This window comes from Pieris rapae, chromosome 13 (genome assembly GCF_905147795.1).
Source record: "Pieris rapae chromosome 13, ilPieRapa1.1, whole genome shotgun sequence".
Classification (NCBI taxonomy): domain Eukaryota; kingdom Metazoa; phylum Arthropoda; class Insecta; order Lepidoptera; family Pieridae; genus Pieris; species Pieris rapae.
Genome location: NC_059521.1, coordinates 3,590,026 through 3,605,730, shown reverse-complemented (window position 1 = coordinate 3,605,730; position 15,705 = coordinate 3,590,026). Strand labels below are relative to the sequence as shown.

General features: G+C 31.8%; 1 protein-coding gene across 3 annotated transcripts in view; it reads right to left on the bottom strand.

The window, feature by feature from the left end:
• Window positions 1-15,705, bottom strand: part of LOC110991785 (talin-B) — a 53,993-nt gene that overhangs the window by 25,409 nt on the left and 12,879 nt on the right. For all 3 annotated transcript variants that reach the window (XM_045630664.1, XM_045630665.1, XM_045630666.1), the window contains exons 20-51: window positions 15,470-15,594; window positions 15,283-15,387; window positions 14,736-14,897; window positions 14,266-14,479; window positions 13,760-13,899; window positions 13,329-13,431; window positions 13,183-13,254; window positions 12,453-12,592; window positions 12,070-12,162; window positions 11,772-11,933; window positions 11,392-11,602; window positions 10,995-11,128; window positions 10,814-10,916; window positions 10,645-10,716; window positions 9,312-9,433; window positions 9,047-9,139; window positions 8,574-8,738; window positions 8,065-8,275; window positions 7,848-7,996; window positions 7,674-7,770; window positions 7,281-7,352; window positions 7,099-7,211; window positions 6,795-6,887; window positions 6,194-6,352; window positions 5,628-5,838; window positions 5,150-5,292; window positions 3,688-3,796; window positions 3,286-3,363; window positions 2,662-2,783; window positions 2,431-2,529; window positions 1,543-1,701; window positions 778-976 (exon numbers count right to left, since the gene is read on the bottom strand). In XM_045630664.1, coding sequence (XP_045486620.1) covers window positions 778-976; window positions 1,543-1,701; window positions 2,431-2,529; window positions 2,662-2,783; window positions 3,286-3,363; window positions 3,688-3,796; window positions 5,150-5,292; window positions 5,628-5,838; window positions 6,194-6,352; window positions 6,795-6,887; window positions 7,099-7,211; window positions 7,281-7,352; window positions 7,674-7,770; window positions 7,848-7,996; window positions 8,065-8,275; window positions 8,574-8,738; window positions 9,047-9,139; window positions 9,312-9,433; window positions 10,645-10,716; window positions 10,814-10,916; window positions 10,995-11,128; window positions 11,392-11,602; window positions 11,772-11,933; window positions 12,070-12,162; window positions 12,453-12,592; window positions 13,183-13,254; window positions 13,329-13,431; window positions 13,760-13,899; window positions 14,266-14,479; window positions 14,736-14,897; window positions 15,283-15,387; window positions 15,470-15,594 — 4,230 coding nt within the window. The remainder of the gene's footprint in view (window positions 1-777; window positions 977-1,542; window positions 1,702-2,430; window positions 2,530-2,661; window positions 2,784-3,285; window positions 3,364-3,687; window positions 3,797-5,149; window positions 5,293-5,627; window positions 5,839-6,193; window positions 6,353-6,794; window positions 6,888-7,098; window positions 7,212-7,280; window positions 7,353-7,673; window positions 7,771-7,847; window positions 7,997-8,064; window positions 8,276-8,573; window positions 8,739-9,046; window positions 9,140-9,311; window positions 9,434-10,644; window positions 10,717-10,813; window positions 10,917-10,994; window positions 11,129-11,391; window positions 11,603-11,771; window positions 11,934-12,069; window positions 12,163-12,452; window positions 12,593-13,182; window positions 13,255-13,328; window positions 13,432-13,759; window positions 13,900-14,265; window positions 14,480-14,735; window positions 14,898-15,282; window positions 15,388-15,469; window positions 15,595-15,705) is intronic.

Here is a 15,705-nt window from a genome sequence, read left to right as displayed (position 1 = left end):
ATATATTTTTCAATATTCTTGAATTATTTCATTCAAAATAAAAAAAAATTAGCTACGCTCGAGAATGTCCAGATGATGTTTTTTTTTTACAACTTTGCTGCCCTCCCCTCTCTTTACGTCACTCTCAAATTGTCAGATTAGTGGAATATACACTTTTTAGGATGTGATTAACTCACACTACCTTAATCTGACGCGCTCGAGAATGTCTGATGATCAATTTTTTTTTACTAATCTGATCCTGTATCCTTCACGGGCGGCCTTATATATGGGCCTCATATTTGGTGAAGGTACTTAACCGGGTACAAGGTATCCCCCTGTATATTAATCTGCCGCGCTTGAGTAAATCCCGAAATCCCCTCTTGGGCTCCCCTACTATAACTAAATGCACTGATAGATTACCAAAGCGAATGTCACCCATGTCCGTAATTCCCTCGACAAAGAGTTTGATTAATGAAATAATCAAGTATACTTGAACTTATAGAGATAACGGAATATATTAAATCCGTTTTAACTACAACTCTCACTAATTTCAGAAAAATATTCGCACATATCTATTAAAGAGGTTATTTTTTTAAATAAAATAGTTGGCGATTAAAAAGAGTAGCGGAGAGTTTCTTAGTTTCTGTTGAAAGTCCTTGATTTGAGAACTCTAAGTAAAATTACAGTAATTAACTTTTTGGTTTTCAAAAATAACCCAAATTAATAAATGTATTTTAATTATGATTAATAAATTGATTGGATTTAAATTCGTACTCTTTCATCTTTATCTAAACATACCACGAATGATGTCCTTGAGTCTGTAAAGATCAGTCTGCAGGTGCTCAAGATCTTTATCAAGTTGTTGACCCAGTTGTTCATCAGACGAAACCAATGGAGACCAGGCGTTGCCAAGCTTTTCAGACAGCTCATTAACTTGGTTCACTGAGTCTTCGAGTACAGATTGCGAACATTCAAAACGTATACTTGGGGATGTTAACTAAAAGAAAATTACATAACACGTCCATATTAGAAAAATCAATGATTTTTAAATGCGTTTAAGTTGTGGGGTTTTAAAACATTTACGCATATTGACAACTTATTTGCCAGGATTCGGTCACCAAAACGGATTGTTTGTTTTAAAATATTATAAATATTATATTTAGACTTGAGAAAGACAGAATAATTCATAAATATACTAAAATTAAATTTATAACACATCTGCCTCCTGTAAGATTAAAAAAAAATAAAGGGTGGCAAAAATTGTATAATGAATAAAATAGGCCACACGGTTAAGACGATAACAACATGTTATTATCATGAAAGTAAAATTATTATAATTAGGGCCTGTTTCACAATGTATGGATAAAGTGCCAAATACCTATGCAACACATAAATTATTCGAAAGATAAAAATTCCAAATAAGATACTTCGAATTTCATGACGTATAGCGCTATCTGACAGTCGTGAAACGCAAAAATACTATTTATCCTACCTATAAGTAATAAATAGCTTATTTGGAACTTATCTTGAAGAAAATACAGTAATTTATATTTTAAATTATACCTGAGCATTAGTGAGTAGCGATTGCGCAGCATCAGCTAGTTGTACTCCGGTACGGTCCAATGGCTCTGCTTCAGAAGCGTCTAGGGTTTGAGCGAGCCGAGAGACGCGAGACAGCATTAAGGACGTCCTCTCACACGCTGAACGGGCTGTGTGTACGATCTGATGACAAATACATTGTATTGTCTTTTATTAACATAACTTTTACACATTTAATAAAACACTTTTTTACGGATTATAGTTATGTATTATTGTATTTAAACTTATAATTATTTGGACATAATTTTAAATTTAAACCGTCACCGTGACCACGCACGCTGTAAAGCACGCGAAACGTCGGTTTAAATTTAAAATTATGTCCAAATAATTATAAGTTTAAATACAATAATACATAACTATAATCCGTAAAAAGTGTTTTATTAGACAAATACATTTATTCACAACAATACATATATGTATTAGATTACTTTATATTAATGAAATTGAAATAATTTTACTTATGAAAATCAGCACATGTGCCATTAAGAATATATCATTCTCTAATACACATATTTGAATTCCAATAATAACATATACAGAAAATACTAGTTTTAGGCTTGGGCCACAGATTTGTGTATCTGTTTCGTGATCTTTTGTTTTTCCTTTTATGCAAGTGCGCAGCTGTGTGTGTGTATGTTACACGCCGTCGACGTGTTTGTGTCGAAGACATGCCTCGAGATGTTTTCCTTCACCGTTTAATTTAAATGCGCATATAAAAAGTCTATTGATGCATAGCCAAGATTCAAATGCACGATCTTAAGATTAAGAGAGGCACGTATCAACCAACTTTAGTTTAAATATACTAATACATAATAGGTACTTTTCTACATGATAGGTTTTTGTGAACCTTACCTCCGCTTCCTTCTTGCTCTCTGCTTTCTTGTAAGGGCTAAATATGAAATACAGCTTTCCAGAGGAATACGCATACTTCGACAAAGCGTCTGATAACTCCTACAATCAATCAAAATATACAGTTAAACTTAACATACTAAATACAGTTTTAGAATTCTAGAATAGTTCTTTTTTACACTAGAACAACATTTATTTTGACATCCCTAAAATCTCGTGCCAATTATTACCAACCTCAGTATTGTCATTTTCAAAATTGCCAAGAACTCCTTGAGTGGCCTCGCACAGAGCTTTGGCTTCTGCAATCATTTCTTCCTTCGCGTTATCTTCTAAATACTTATGCGTCGATAAAATATCTGTGAAATATACGAAGACTCTGTTACCACGGCACGCACCAAATTATTATTAAACTTTATTTAGGTTCATATCTCTAGATTTTTTTTTTATAGAACAGGGGGCAAACGGGCAGGAGGCTCATCTGATGTTAAGTGATACCCCATGGACATTCTCAATGCCAGAGGGCTAGCGAGTGCTTTGCCGGCCTTTTAAATAATTAAATCTGATATTGCTTACATCCGTCTCTTTCTTTAAAAGAGACGGATGTAAGCAATGCTTACGTTGTAGCAAATAGAGAGTATTAGTTTGTTGTACTTTGATATGACGTATTAGAATCTTAAAATATCATTTTCAGTATATTTCAGACAAAAGAGAAAAGGCACAAACTGTGACCCGTATTATTAAATGTTCAATACATTTAATACATACGGAAGTCACACACAGCACTCTGATTATTATTTAGACTTCTAACGACTCAGTACCAACTTGTATAGGTTATGTTATTTTAATTAAATAGCTTACATTTTATAGTCTCCGGTGCCGTTTGCGATATATTTTGCACGAGTTCTTCTTGGACTTTATAATCAATTTCACCACGGCCTGAAATTAAATCTCAAATATTAAAAATATAAATATTTTCGATAAGAGTCGCAAAAAATCAGGCTAATTAAAAAAACACTATCAAAAATCTGATAAATTTCTTTGAGCGGTTTGAGTCTAAGTCAGGTCGGTGTTCTCAAGTGTTTTCACCGAATGAGACAGTTTTAGATGTGATGTGTGTCGAACGCACGTCTTAACTTGAGTCATGATTAAGCCTTCACTGATGATGTCTATATACTGTCAATGTGTTGCATTTGTAGTAAAACTTATTAACGACATTACAACTAAAGCTGAAATTTATACTTGAATGAAAATTAAACTCACCCGTCATAGCACGAACCAATAAAGCGATTGATTGATTTAATTGTGATAATCTTTCGCACAGCAACAACTTCGTCGGTTCGATTGTCGTTTTTTCAATACATCCTTGGTCCTTTAATAAAATACAAAACCATATTACTATTGTGATGAATTCTCACAATTCGATTCTCGGTGTATAATATAAAACGCCTGCTTTGTTACAACAATCTTAATATATATATTTCTTGTGTGCGTGTGTATGTGACTGAACTCCTCCTAAACGACTGGACCGATTTAGACGAAATTTTTTGTGTGTGTTCAAGGGGATCTGGGAATGGTTTAGATTCACAATTTTGTCCGCTGGACAATGTTTTTTTAATTAATTTTCAATTTATTAGTTGTTGTTGATTTTGGAATGTTTTACATTGGATCCGACAGACGGCGCTACCATCGCAGTGTCAAATTTTAAATAATATTCGAATTTTAATTTTAGTCTGTCCCGAAATTTAAAAAAAGTTTTGTTATGATTGTGTTATATCGTGTGTGACCATGTGCTGGATCGTTAGATATTGTCATAACATTTGAATAATAATTTTCATCAAAATAACTTACTAAAAATTGAAATTTTGAAATTAAAGACGTGTCGACAGGACAACGTCTGTCGGATCCGCTAGTAATTATATATATTTTCAACACTTCTTATCCTTAAACAACCACACAGCTTACAATTTAACGTCCGTCTTGGTCAAGCGAATTGGTCCGAATACCCTCACTTATTTTAGATCGTTTTAAGACGACTCGTCATTCTGTTCGTAACTATCGGTATCGAATCAATCAACTTACTTACATCGAGTAAAACATATTAAACAAATACAAACATCAAATAATCTATAATGTAAATTATAAATATTAATTATAAACATAATAAAATTGTAAAATAATAACATATTATCATAAATACGTTACATCGTGAATCAAGTACAATCATCAAATAAAGTAGCTTGTAAATTGAATATAAATATTATTAAAAAATAAACGTGTTTTAAATAATAAATTTGTAAAATAATCATAAGTAATCTTAAATTTATTACACTATAAACATTTGCATACGCATTCAAAAATGTGACAAAAATTAATGTTACGAGTTAAACATGGTAAGTAATGTTACGAGCTATGTGATTATATAAAAAAGCCGTAAATTTCTAATAAATGATAGAGCATTTCTTGAAACGGTCAAATTACATTACAGCTTCCTGAAAGCGTGATTCTGTTGTAGAAAAATCTAGAACATTTCATTCAACTACTTTCAATCTTCGTAACAGTATATATCTCAAAACTATATACCGCGTTATAATTTTGACAGATTAAAATGTAATAAAAATACCATTAAAGACTTGACGTATAACGCACAAATTGTTATCTAATATACTGTTAGTAATCCAAGGCGCAGTCAAGATGTAGTAATTGTTAAAAAGTTGATACCTACCTTAGTCATAATAGAAACAAATTCCAATAGTGGTGGCTCAGGCAATTCCCTCAATCTCTCTTTGGAGGCCAGTTTTTCTATTGCATTTAATTTATCCTTTACCTCCAAAACTTTCGTTTGTAGTTGTTCTTTATCTTCATCGCCTGTAGAGAAATTGAACCAACATCATTGCACATTGTATATTCGAAATTCAAATTTGGAATCCATGACAGGACATAGTGCAATTTGTAATAGAATAAATCATGTTATTACATAGGTAATACAAGTTTTGTACTTTATAATTCCAAATAGGATTTGTCAGAATAAATGATAATTCAATTACTGTATTTCTAGAGCTTGAAATATTTACGATGCTTAACTAAATAAAATAAAAAAAAATATCCATATGGAACGATCCGTTCGGAGATTTATACAACATTTAATCATAAAAAAAATATTAAATAAAAAAACAAATATAAACTTGCCAAAAAAAACATACCACTATCAGACGTGCAAACATTTCTCAACTCGTTCAGAGTTTTCTGGAGCTTATTGGAGTCATTTTTCATTTGATCAGCCAAATCCTTATTGTGGGCTCCAGTAAGGGGTGCCCACTTGTTGTCCAAGTCGTGAATTTTCTTTGAAAAGGTGTCCGTGAATGAAATTAGTGCATTCTGACACTGTGGCTCCTCCATTGTTGGTGCTGTTACCTAAATATACATAACAAGGATTTTTTATCAATTGACACGTATATATATTATTATATATATAAATATATTTTTATATATATATAATATATATATATATATATATATATATATATATAATTATATATATAATATATAATGAATATATTATTCTATATAAATATAACATTTTTGAAAAAAATAATATTGAGTAAACCACTATAGACTATCGATATTTTTTTTGTTATTGTTTGTATACTAAGTTCATTTTTACGGTCCAGTTCGGTTCATCGTATTAAATTTAATGTCGCTTTTATTAACGCCCTTACCAATTCTAATTCGACGCATGATGTGTTTATAGTAGGTAGGTTTAACTTACTTGTGCAGCGGTCAGGAACACCTGCGCAGTGTCAACTATCTTCGCTCCACAGACATCGAGTTCTGTAGCCTCTTCAACACCGACCTTTTGGGCTAGTTGATACACTTTTGTAAGGTATACCGATGCGTCTTTACACGCACCCTTTGAAAGGTCTAATATCTATAAATCAATAATAATAATTATTATTAATATAATTCATGAATTTATGTCTAACCCAGGCGTGGGATATTTTGGAGCACTTTATTATGTTCATATATTTTAAAATAATATACAATTTTATTGTCTTTACTTCTACAAAAAGGTCGTTGAATATATTTATATTTTATTATGTAATTAGAAACATTTTTTGCTGTAAAAGTTGTAATAAACTTAATATATTTTAAAATATCGGCAAAAGCTACATTTTAAAATTGTAAGAACAAATTGTAACATTAAGTTATGGTAGACCGGACTGACAAAGTTATATTTTACTTAAAAGTGCCCTCAAATTTATAACCAATTTTTGAACGGTTGTATAGAATGTAAATGGTCTTAGAAAACATGAAAATAAAATATCTAATTAGCTGAATCCAAGTCTTGTTATTAATATTAAAGTACATACCCGATCTTTCTTTCTTTCATTTGATTTAGGACTACATTCTCTGTATATTGCTTCCGACTGGTCAGCATACTGCATCGTGCTATTGTTAAGGTCCTAAAACAGAATAATGTTCTTAATTTAAAAATAAGCCGAGTCATCGCTCTTTAGGTTTTCTTGCAAAACCCATTTTAAACAGTCTTCCTATTTCCAAGACACCTTTATTACTGGTGCCAAGTACAATTTTTGTATATATTCATTCCCAACACAGAAAATCTTGGAATTTTAAGCGGAAATATCAACAAAGTAAAATTATTGACTCGCTTACCTTATACCTATCCTCTTCGGCGCTTTTGCATATCTCTTGAACAGTCGTTATCATTGGTTTAATTTTTTCAATCATACTTGCTTTTGGGTTTTCACCGTCAATACACTCTCCCGCTAAAATTAAATCACATATAAGTATATTGTGTTGCAAGAACATACAATTATTACCGATAAAAAAAATACCTTTAACGATTTTTGGGATGATGTTGGAAATCGAAAGAAGAGCCGACGTAGCAGCATCGTAGTCTGGTGTATCTGAACGAAAAAGATTTTTGTCAGTTATTTGCATATTAACTTGAATGTCTTTAAGCATTCATTTATTTAAAATAAGTTGAACAATCAGTAAAACAAATGAGCAGTGTTGGTCTCACATCCATAGTCATACGTTTGTTTTATTGTATGGAAAGCATTGAAAAGACGCCATCATGCCTGCGATGTATAAAGATGCCTGCGTGTGTCAGGCACAGAATATCTTGCCTTTACAAAACAAATGATTACAAAACAGATACAGAAATTTAAGACCCAGAACGAAAGGCGCCACTGTTATATAAGCAAAAACAATTAAAGAATTGATACCTGTTGTAGCATGTAGTAGCGATACAATAGCTCCATTGAGTTGTGCTACGTTTTGTGACAAAAACGCTCTAGGCGAGGTATTTGACTCAGATCCAACCTAAAAAAATAACTCTAGGTTTGATTTTTCCTTTTACTATTTAGTGTAAACAATAGAATTATAAAGTTGAAACGTACCATTTCAAATTGTTTCACTCCATATTCGCTGTCTCTTTCTAACTGTTGGATCGCTTCCGACAAAGCTTTTTTACTCTCTGTTAAACTAGCCTTGAACATACGTTTTGGTTCGTCCTCGATAGTAGACTCACGAGTGACGTCACAATCCTCTGATAAAACAATATTAATTATGTTATAATGTTTAAAATAATTAAATGACTAACAAATTAGTACTTACGTTGTGAAGCGGCATGATCTTTTAATTTATCCAAAGCCTCCATGACTCCCATAGTTTTACTAATAATAATTTCTCGATTGTTGATTTGATTCGGATCCTCTAATAATGGTTTATATGCTAAAGCTAAACTTTGTATTTTATTCGCTAGATTTTTCGAAGCTTCTGTCAAAGCCTCTTGGCAAGACGGCTCATAGAGGAATGGCGCTGTAAGCTGGACATAAAAGGATTTTAATACAATGCAACTTATTATAAATATTTGGGCAATATTTGTTGATACAAAATTGCGCTGTATTATCTAGAAAAATAATTCTTGATTAAATAAAAAAAACGGGTTTGCAATATAATACGTTTAGTCAAGTGATCTGAGAAAAGCTTTGAATTTATACGATGTTATAGTTTTCATACATAAAATGTATTCGGTTCAATCATATATAATTTTCTTTCTCATGAAACTGATGTTTTAATTTATTAATATATACTTGTTAGTACGTAGAATCGATTTGACATACCTGAGCACAAGATTCAAGTTCTTTCGCCGCGTATTTACAAGCCATAATAGCGTCGTTTAGTTTTAAATATTCTGGTTTTAGCTCATCATCTGCCCCAATCAGTCCACGTGTCTGGTACAATAATACAGACGTCTTGTCTCCCACATCCTTGGCCAAGTCTACTGTCTGGAAAATTTAAGAAGTTTTAACATCATATTTATCGAAATTAACTTGACTAAAGATAAAGAAAAGTACAAATATAACATTCAAATGTAGAATAGCAGTGATATATAAAGTCCCTGGACACTATGGCAGGGGAGTAGAGTGAAAATTAATTTAAAAAAAAAAGATAAAGAAAAGTACAAATATAACATTCAAATGTAGAATAGCAGTGATATATAAAGTCCCTGGCCACTATGGCAGGGGAGTAGAGTGAAAATTAATTAAAAAAAAAGATACAGAAAAGTACAAATATAACATTCAAATGTATTTACCTGATTTTCTTCTTTGGGTTTTGAGTGACGCTTGAAAATGAAATTTAATTTTCCTGATGACTTTCCAAACTTTTCCACCGCATCGGTTAGACCCTAATAACATAATATGTGATAAGCTCTGCATTCCGATAGACAAGACAAATTTTCAATCTTATTTGACGACTTTATAAAGCACCGTATCACACTTGTGAGCCTGGCAGTGTAAGTGCTCATGAGCGTTGGTACTAGTGGGTCTCGTGCCCGTTATTTCTATAAAAAAACATACCTCATTGTCATGCCCCGCGGCGTGAGTACATATATCGTGGGTTGCATCAAGAATGTGTTGTAAGTTTTGTCGTAACTCTTTCTGTTCGTTACCATCGATGTGGGCCTCAAGAGTTCTGCCATCTAAAATGTTATAAACGTAAGGGCCTGTTCCACAATGTATGGATAAAGTGTCAAATAGCTATGCAACACATAAATTATTTGCATTTCATGACAAATGGCGCTATCTGACAGTCGTGAAACGCAAAAATACTGTTTATCCTACCAATAAGTAATAAATAGCTTATTTGGAACTTATTCGGACATTGTGAAACAGACCCTAAATCTTCAATTTTTATATAAATGAATAATGAATAAACATTAGGTTATTCATTATTATCACAATATCTTAATATATATATTTCTTGTGTGCGTGTGTATGTGACTGAACTCCTCCTAAACGACTGGACCGATTTAGACGAAATTTTTTGTGTGTGTTCAATCTGGGGATCTGGGAATGGTTTAGATTCACAATTTTGTCCGCTGGACAATGTTTTTTTAATTAATTTTCAATTTATTAGTTGTTGTTGATTTTGGAATGGCGCTACCATCGCAGTGTCAAAATAATATTCGAATTTTAATTTTAGTCTGTCCCGAAATTTAAAAAAAGTTTTGTTATCATTGTGTTATATCGTGTGTGACCATGTGCTGGATCGTTAGATATTGTCATAACATTTGAATAATAATTTTCATCAAAATGGCTTATTAAAAATTGAAATTTTTAAATTAAAGACGTGCAGACAACAAGAGGACAACGTCTGTCGGATCCGCTAGTTTTTATATAAATGAATAATGAATAAACATTAGGTTATTCATTATTATCACAATAAACAAGGTATAATCATATATAGTGGACACATATAATGTTAATTTACCATATTGTAAACAAATAAACTTGACATAATTAAATAGGAGGCCAATAGCCATATAGAGTTGTAGCGTAAGTGTATTACCTACTAACATTTATAAACATTTTCAATGAATGCATCGTCAAGGTCTACATTACTATTAAGATTTTCTCTTTAAATTGTAGGCGTGTTTTATTTAATTAATTATTTTTTCGTTATCTTGAATAATTTTAAAATTAACCGCGATATGAAGAGAAGGTTCTAAACAAAGATACGATTGCCTACTTTGGTACAGTTGTCTATATATATAAAAAGTTATTAAAATTGTTGGCTATGGCTTAAATTTTATTTCTTATATATGTAACGGGTTCATAACGTATAAAGTCGTGGGTATCTAATGTAGTTAGCACATGCATTTAAACAATTTGTAGTTTAGTGAGTACTTACCTCTGATAATCTCGGGTGTAAGTTCAGCAATAGTTTCAATTGCAGCATTCGTTTTTTCATAATTGGGAAGTCCTGTCAAATTAAAAGCATTATATTTTACAATTTGATTTGACACAAAGATATATAGATATAGAGATAAATAAGAGAATAGTTGAGACTGATTTATTACCCGATATTGAATTACATAACTGAGCTATCGCAGCATTCAACTTTGCTATTTTCTTTGATAACTCTTTCTGAAGATTATCACGATTCGCTTCACTTTTTACGTCCTGTAAAAAAATATATTCAATATAAAAAATAGTACTTTTAGTAATATGTTTGCCTTAAGTACGAAGAAATACTCTTACATCATTGGAAATAGAGGGATTGTTTAATTTGTAGTCTGCATCTTTCAAAGCGTCATTAAAACGAGATAAAGACATCACAAACTTGAGTCTCTGTTCCTTTTCCGATTCCGGCAATGTTTCGGTATCTACCATATCTGTAAATTAAGTATCATTATAATTAATCCATTATACTTCAAAGTATTGTGCTTTTGCACTGATGACGTACAACAGAACACCTTCATTCACACCTATGTTTCCTGTGGATTGAAATTGTGAAGTAAAATTGACTGTACGCACATAACTTCCAAACAATATTTGTTATATAAGGCTAGGTTTCATAACGAAATTAAAAAAAACAGTTCAATTCACTCTTATGATTATAATATTTTTGTCATTTGCAAATTTAGAACTTTCTTACCATTTCTAGCACAAAGGTCCTTCAGCTTATCTAAAGCTTTCACGAGATCCTCGTTTCTTGCCGCGAGAGTATTACCGTAGTAATACCGTTCTGGTTCTGACACTATTGGTTTGTATGTATCGTTAAGAGTTTGAAGAGCAGACTCCAAGATACCACATGATGCTTTCAATGCGGATTGACTAGCGATGTTCTCGATGGTAGGTGTTGTCAACTAATGGTGTAAATTTAAAATATTATATAGATATCTATTGAAAAAAAAGTTGGAATAAAAAATCATTCACAGTAGTAAAACTATAGTAAGTAAGTTCATTTTAATACACACTAAATTAATAATATTAAAATAATTTATTAAGATTATAAAAGCTTAAATATATTTCTACCTCAGCACAAGTAATCAAATCTTTGGCAGCATCAGCGCATCGAACTCCAGCTGCTTCCAGGTCTTCAGCGCGTGGGTCATTACCGATGGAAGTGAGTAACTCACTGGTGTCCATTAAAAGTGCTGATGTCTTGTTACCCACTTCCTTGGCTTGCTCCATAACCTAATTATGAATTTGAGAGAACAATCAATGTTAACATTGATAAGAGAGAGAAAAGATAAGTCGGTATATAATTTTAATTCAGATCAAAGTTCGTTTTATTAAATTATTTGATAAATAATTTTTAAATTTAACTTACCACGTGCTCCTTATTGACGTTTGTAAGGGGATTGTACATCCATTGAAGTTTCTTCGTAGCTTTCGCAAGTTTTGATGCAGCAGCATTAAGATCCTAAGAGCATAAGATAAAATATACCTAAACGAACAGTTTTTGAGAAAATCTCAATAATTCTATATATAACTAAATATCCAGCACATAAAATCTATTATTTATACCAAATACATCTTGTATGATGCAAGGCCTTTATCTAAATTTTTGATAATTATGCAATAATGTTACGAAAAATTCTTTTGTATAACGAAATATATATATATATATATATAATCTAAAACCACATCCAAGAACTGCAACAATAAAACTTTGGTCCATTACAAAAATACTAATAATATAAATAGGCCTACTGTTTTGTTATCATCTTCCGCACTAGCGCAAACTTCTCTAGCAGCGTGGAGTATATCGTTAAGATTGTCTAACAGTTTTTGTTTGCTGGTTTCATCGCCTCCTCCTAATTCATGTAAGCGTTCATCAAGTGCCTTAGAATCTGAAAAAAATCAGTTGTCTGTAACGACTCTACTGAAGATGACTCTACTTGAACGTGACAACGTCATAAGAAAATACTGATAGAATGGTTGCATTTTTCAAAAGAAAATTTTAATTTTATTTGTTTGATCGATATTTTGTATGGATATAGAGAAGGAGGTAAATGGAAATTGAATTGATCAAGTTAAATTTATTTGTACGCATAAATATGCTTGCACTTTTACAAGCTTTAAATGGAACGTATAAGAGGTAACGACGCGACGCGAGGTAACGCTGCATGCCGCCTCCATCGAATTATAAGACGTTGCCACGTCAAAAATAAATTATCACTAAAATAACCAGATAGTGTTGGCCTAGTGGCTTGACAGTGCGGCTACTAAAATACAGGGCGCAAACAGCATTTCTTAGATCCAAAAATCGATGGCGTGTGACAGTCACAGACCTACGTATCATTTACTTGCCCGTTAGAAATCAAATATCACGAAACAGATACATAAATCTGAGGGCAAGATAAATTGTTGTAGCGTCACTATTTTTTTTAGCTCTCAAAATATCACTGTTGTTACTACGTATTAGAAAATATATATTTACCTTGTATGATTTTTGGAGTAATTTGTGAAATAGTATTGATTGCATCATGTATCTTTTCATAGTCAGGTGATTCTGTAACATTGAAATGGTATATACAACTATCATTTCAAAATTTATTTGAAACAATAAATTGAGACTGAAAATACCTGATGACGTTGCTTGGAGCAATGTTGCGATTGCAGCATTTAATTTTGCAATGTTTTGACTTAATTTAGATTCAATCAATTTTATATCCGCCTTTTGTGGATTCTGAAAGAAGATTGGAACTGTGCTTATATCTAGTAGTATATATTAGAAATTTGAAGGCATTCTAGAGACATAGTCCTTTCTTACGATTTTATATGAATTGAGTTTGAAGCCAAAACATTTAATTATTTCTCTACAGTCTACTAAATTATTTTAGGTCCCAGTAGAACAAACAAACTGAAAATCCAACTGAGATACAAAAACATACTATACCTAATAAAGTCTTTCCAAAAAAGACCTCACCTCATTTAATTGATTTACACTTTATTTGGTTGCGATTTAAGAACTACGTGTTTTTTTACTATACATAATATTTTGCTTTCATACATACTTCGGAATGCCTTGGTTCATCAAAATCACTTAACAGCTGATCCTCCATATCTACTAAAGCTTTACGGGCTCGTGATAGGATAAATTTAAGTTTTTGTGTCTTTTCATCAGAACCTCCATCAGAATTATCGTTTTCATTTTCTGTAAAAATAGTGTTTGATGTAAGATGATAAATATCATCCAGAAAAATGTATTGGTTGCGGTATTTAACCGCAAGGTTGTACAAATATTTTTTCAAGTCCAAGTAGGTAGATAAATTCTTTTACCTTTTCTACATTAGGACGTTATTTTAAGAATGTCTTATATATTAAGAGAACTGCATTGATTTGGATACATAAACGTTGAGATTGGTATCGCATTCGCTTTTGAATTATGTTTAAAATAATTATTATCTCAAAGTTTCATTTAAGCTTTGACGCAAATTCTCGTAAATTTGACAAAAAAAAAACAACCTCATTGCTGTGCTTTATTGGAACATGCAGTTCAATTAGAATAAAAAAATCTTACCATTTAAATTAGCATACGCATTCATCAATCTTTCTAATGCCTTATTTAGATCAGTTACTTCATTAGCCAGCCTTTTGCCATAATAATGTCGGCCAGGATCATCAACTATAGGTTTATAGATTTGAGACAAGTGCTGTACTGATGAAGTCAGATTTTCGCAGGCCCCTGTTAATGCACTTTGACAGTGAGGTTCATGAATCGAAGGAGCGATTAGCTGAAATGTGAATAACATATATTTATATGTTATTTTCTTACAATAACAAAAATTCCTTCAAATTTTAACTTACATGGAATATAATATCAGTGTATATAAGTTTTAGGGCAAGACTATGTTGCCTAATGCTTACGAGTAAAAAAAATGCAACTAACTGCTCAAGTATTTCAGATTCAAGAAGTAAGATTCTAAGATATTAAAAAATTTAATCACACATATACATGTGCTAGAAAATGTAATCTTACACACATCTTACCTTCGCACACTCGTATAGTTCTCTCGCAGCATCAGCGCACTTCACCCCAGCAGTGTCAAGTTCCTCTGAGCGCGGATCTTCATTAATGATACTATTTAACTCACTGACTTCAATCAGGAGTTTTGAGGCACTTTCGCCGACTTGCTGAGCAAGGTCCATTATCTGTTGAAAAAGGTTTGTTAATGCCTTATTGTTGATTACGTTGTTGTTATCAAATATCCTGAATAATAAGAAAATCATTTCATTCGAGTTATCCAATAAAATAATGGTTTAATTTATCTAAATTACGATTAAACTAAGCCTTAATTTAGTAGGTTTATCTGCAGAAGAAATCTTATTTAAATTAAAAATTGTTGCACGACCCATAAAATAATCATGATTTAAATAAAGACAGGCGTTTGTCTGCATTTCACTTGACGGAAGGTAGGATACAGGCTAAGTTATATATAGGTATAAGTACCTACTCTTAACTTGAAGAGAGTCATTTTGTAATTATCATCATGTTGGAAAAATGGACGCAGAAGAAATTATTAAAGTTAAATCTTACCTCGTTTTCTTTATCAGCGACTAAGTTCATCTTCTTTCCACGATTAAATTTGTAGATTAAGCTTCTTGATACTTCTCCATAGGCATTGCCAGCTTCTTGTAGTTTCTGTGAAATACAACAAATCGTTCTATATAGTCTAATTACGTGGCTGTGACTTAAACATCTTTTTCGATCTCAATCACATTACCTGTGGATCATCTGTACCATTAAGTCTGCAAAGAGCGGCCGTTCTATCAATCAATCTCTTTATTTCATCAGTAAGAGCTAATCTAGCTTCATCATCTTCGGTCATACTATTCAAAGCCTTTACATCTGCAATAGAACCAAAATATATTACAAATCCGATATTAAACGCGTATGCATTTTCTCATATAACATAATAATAATAATAATAATAGCCTTTATTTCCAAAAAACTTTACAA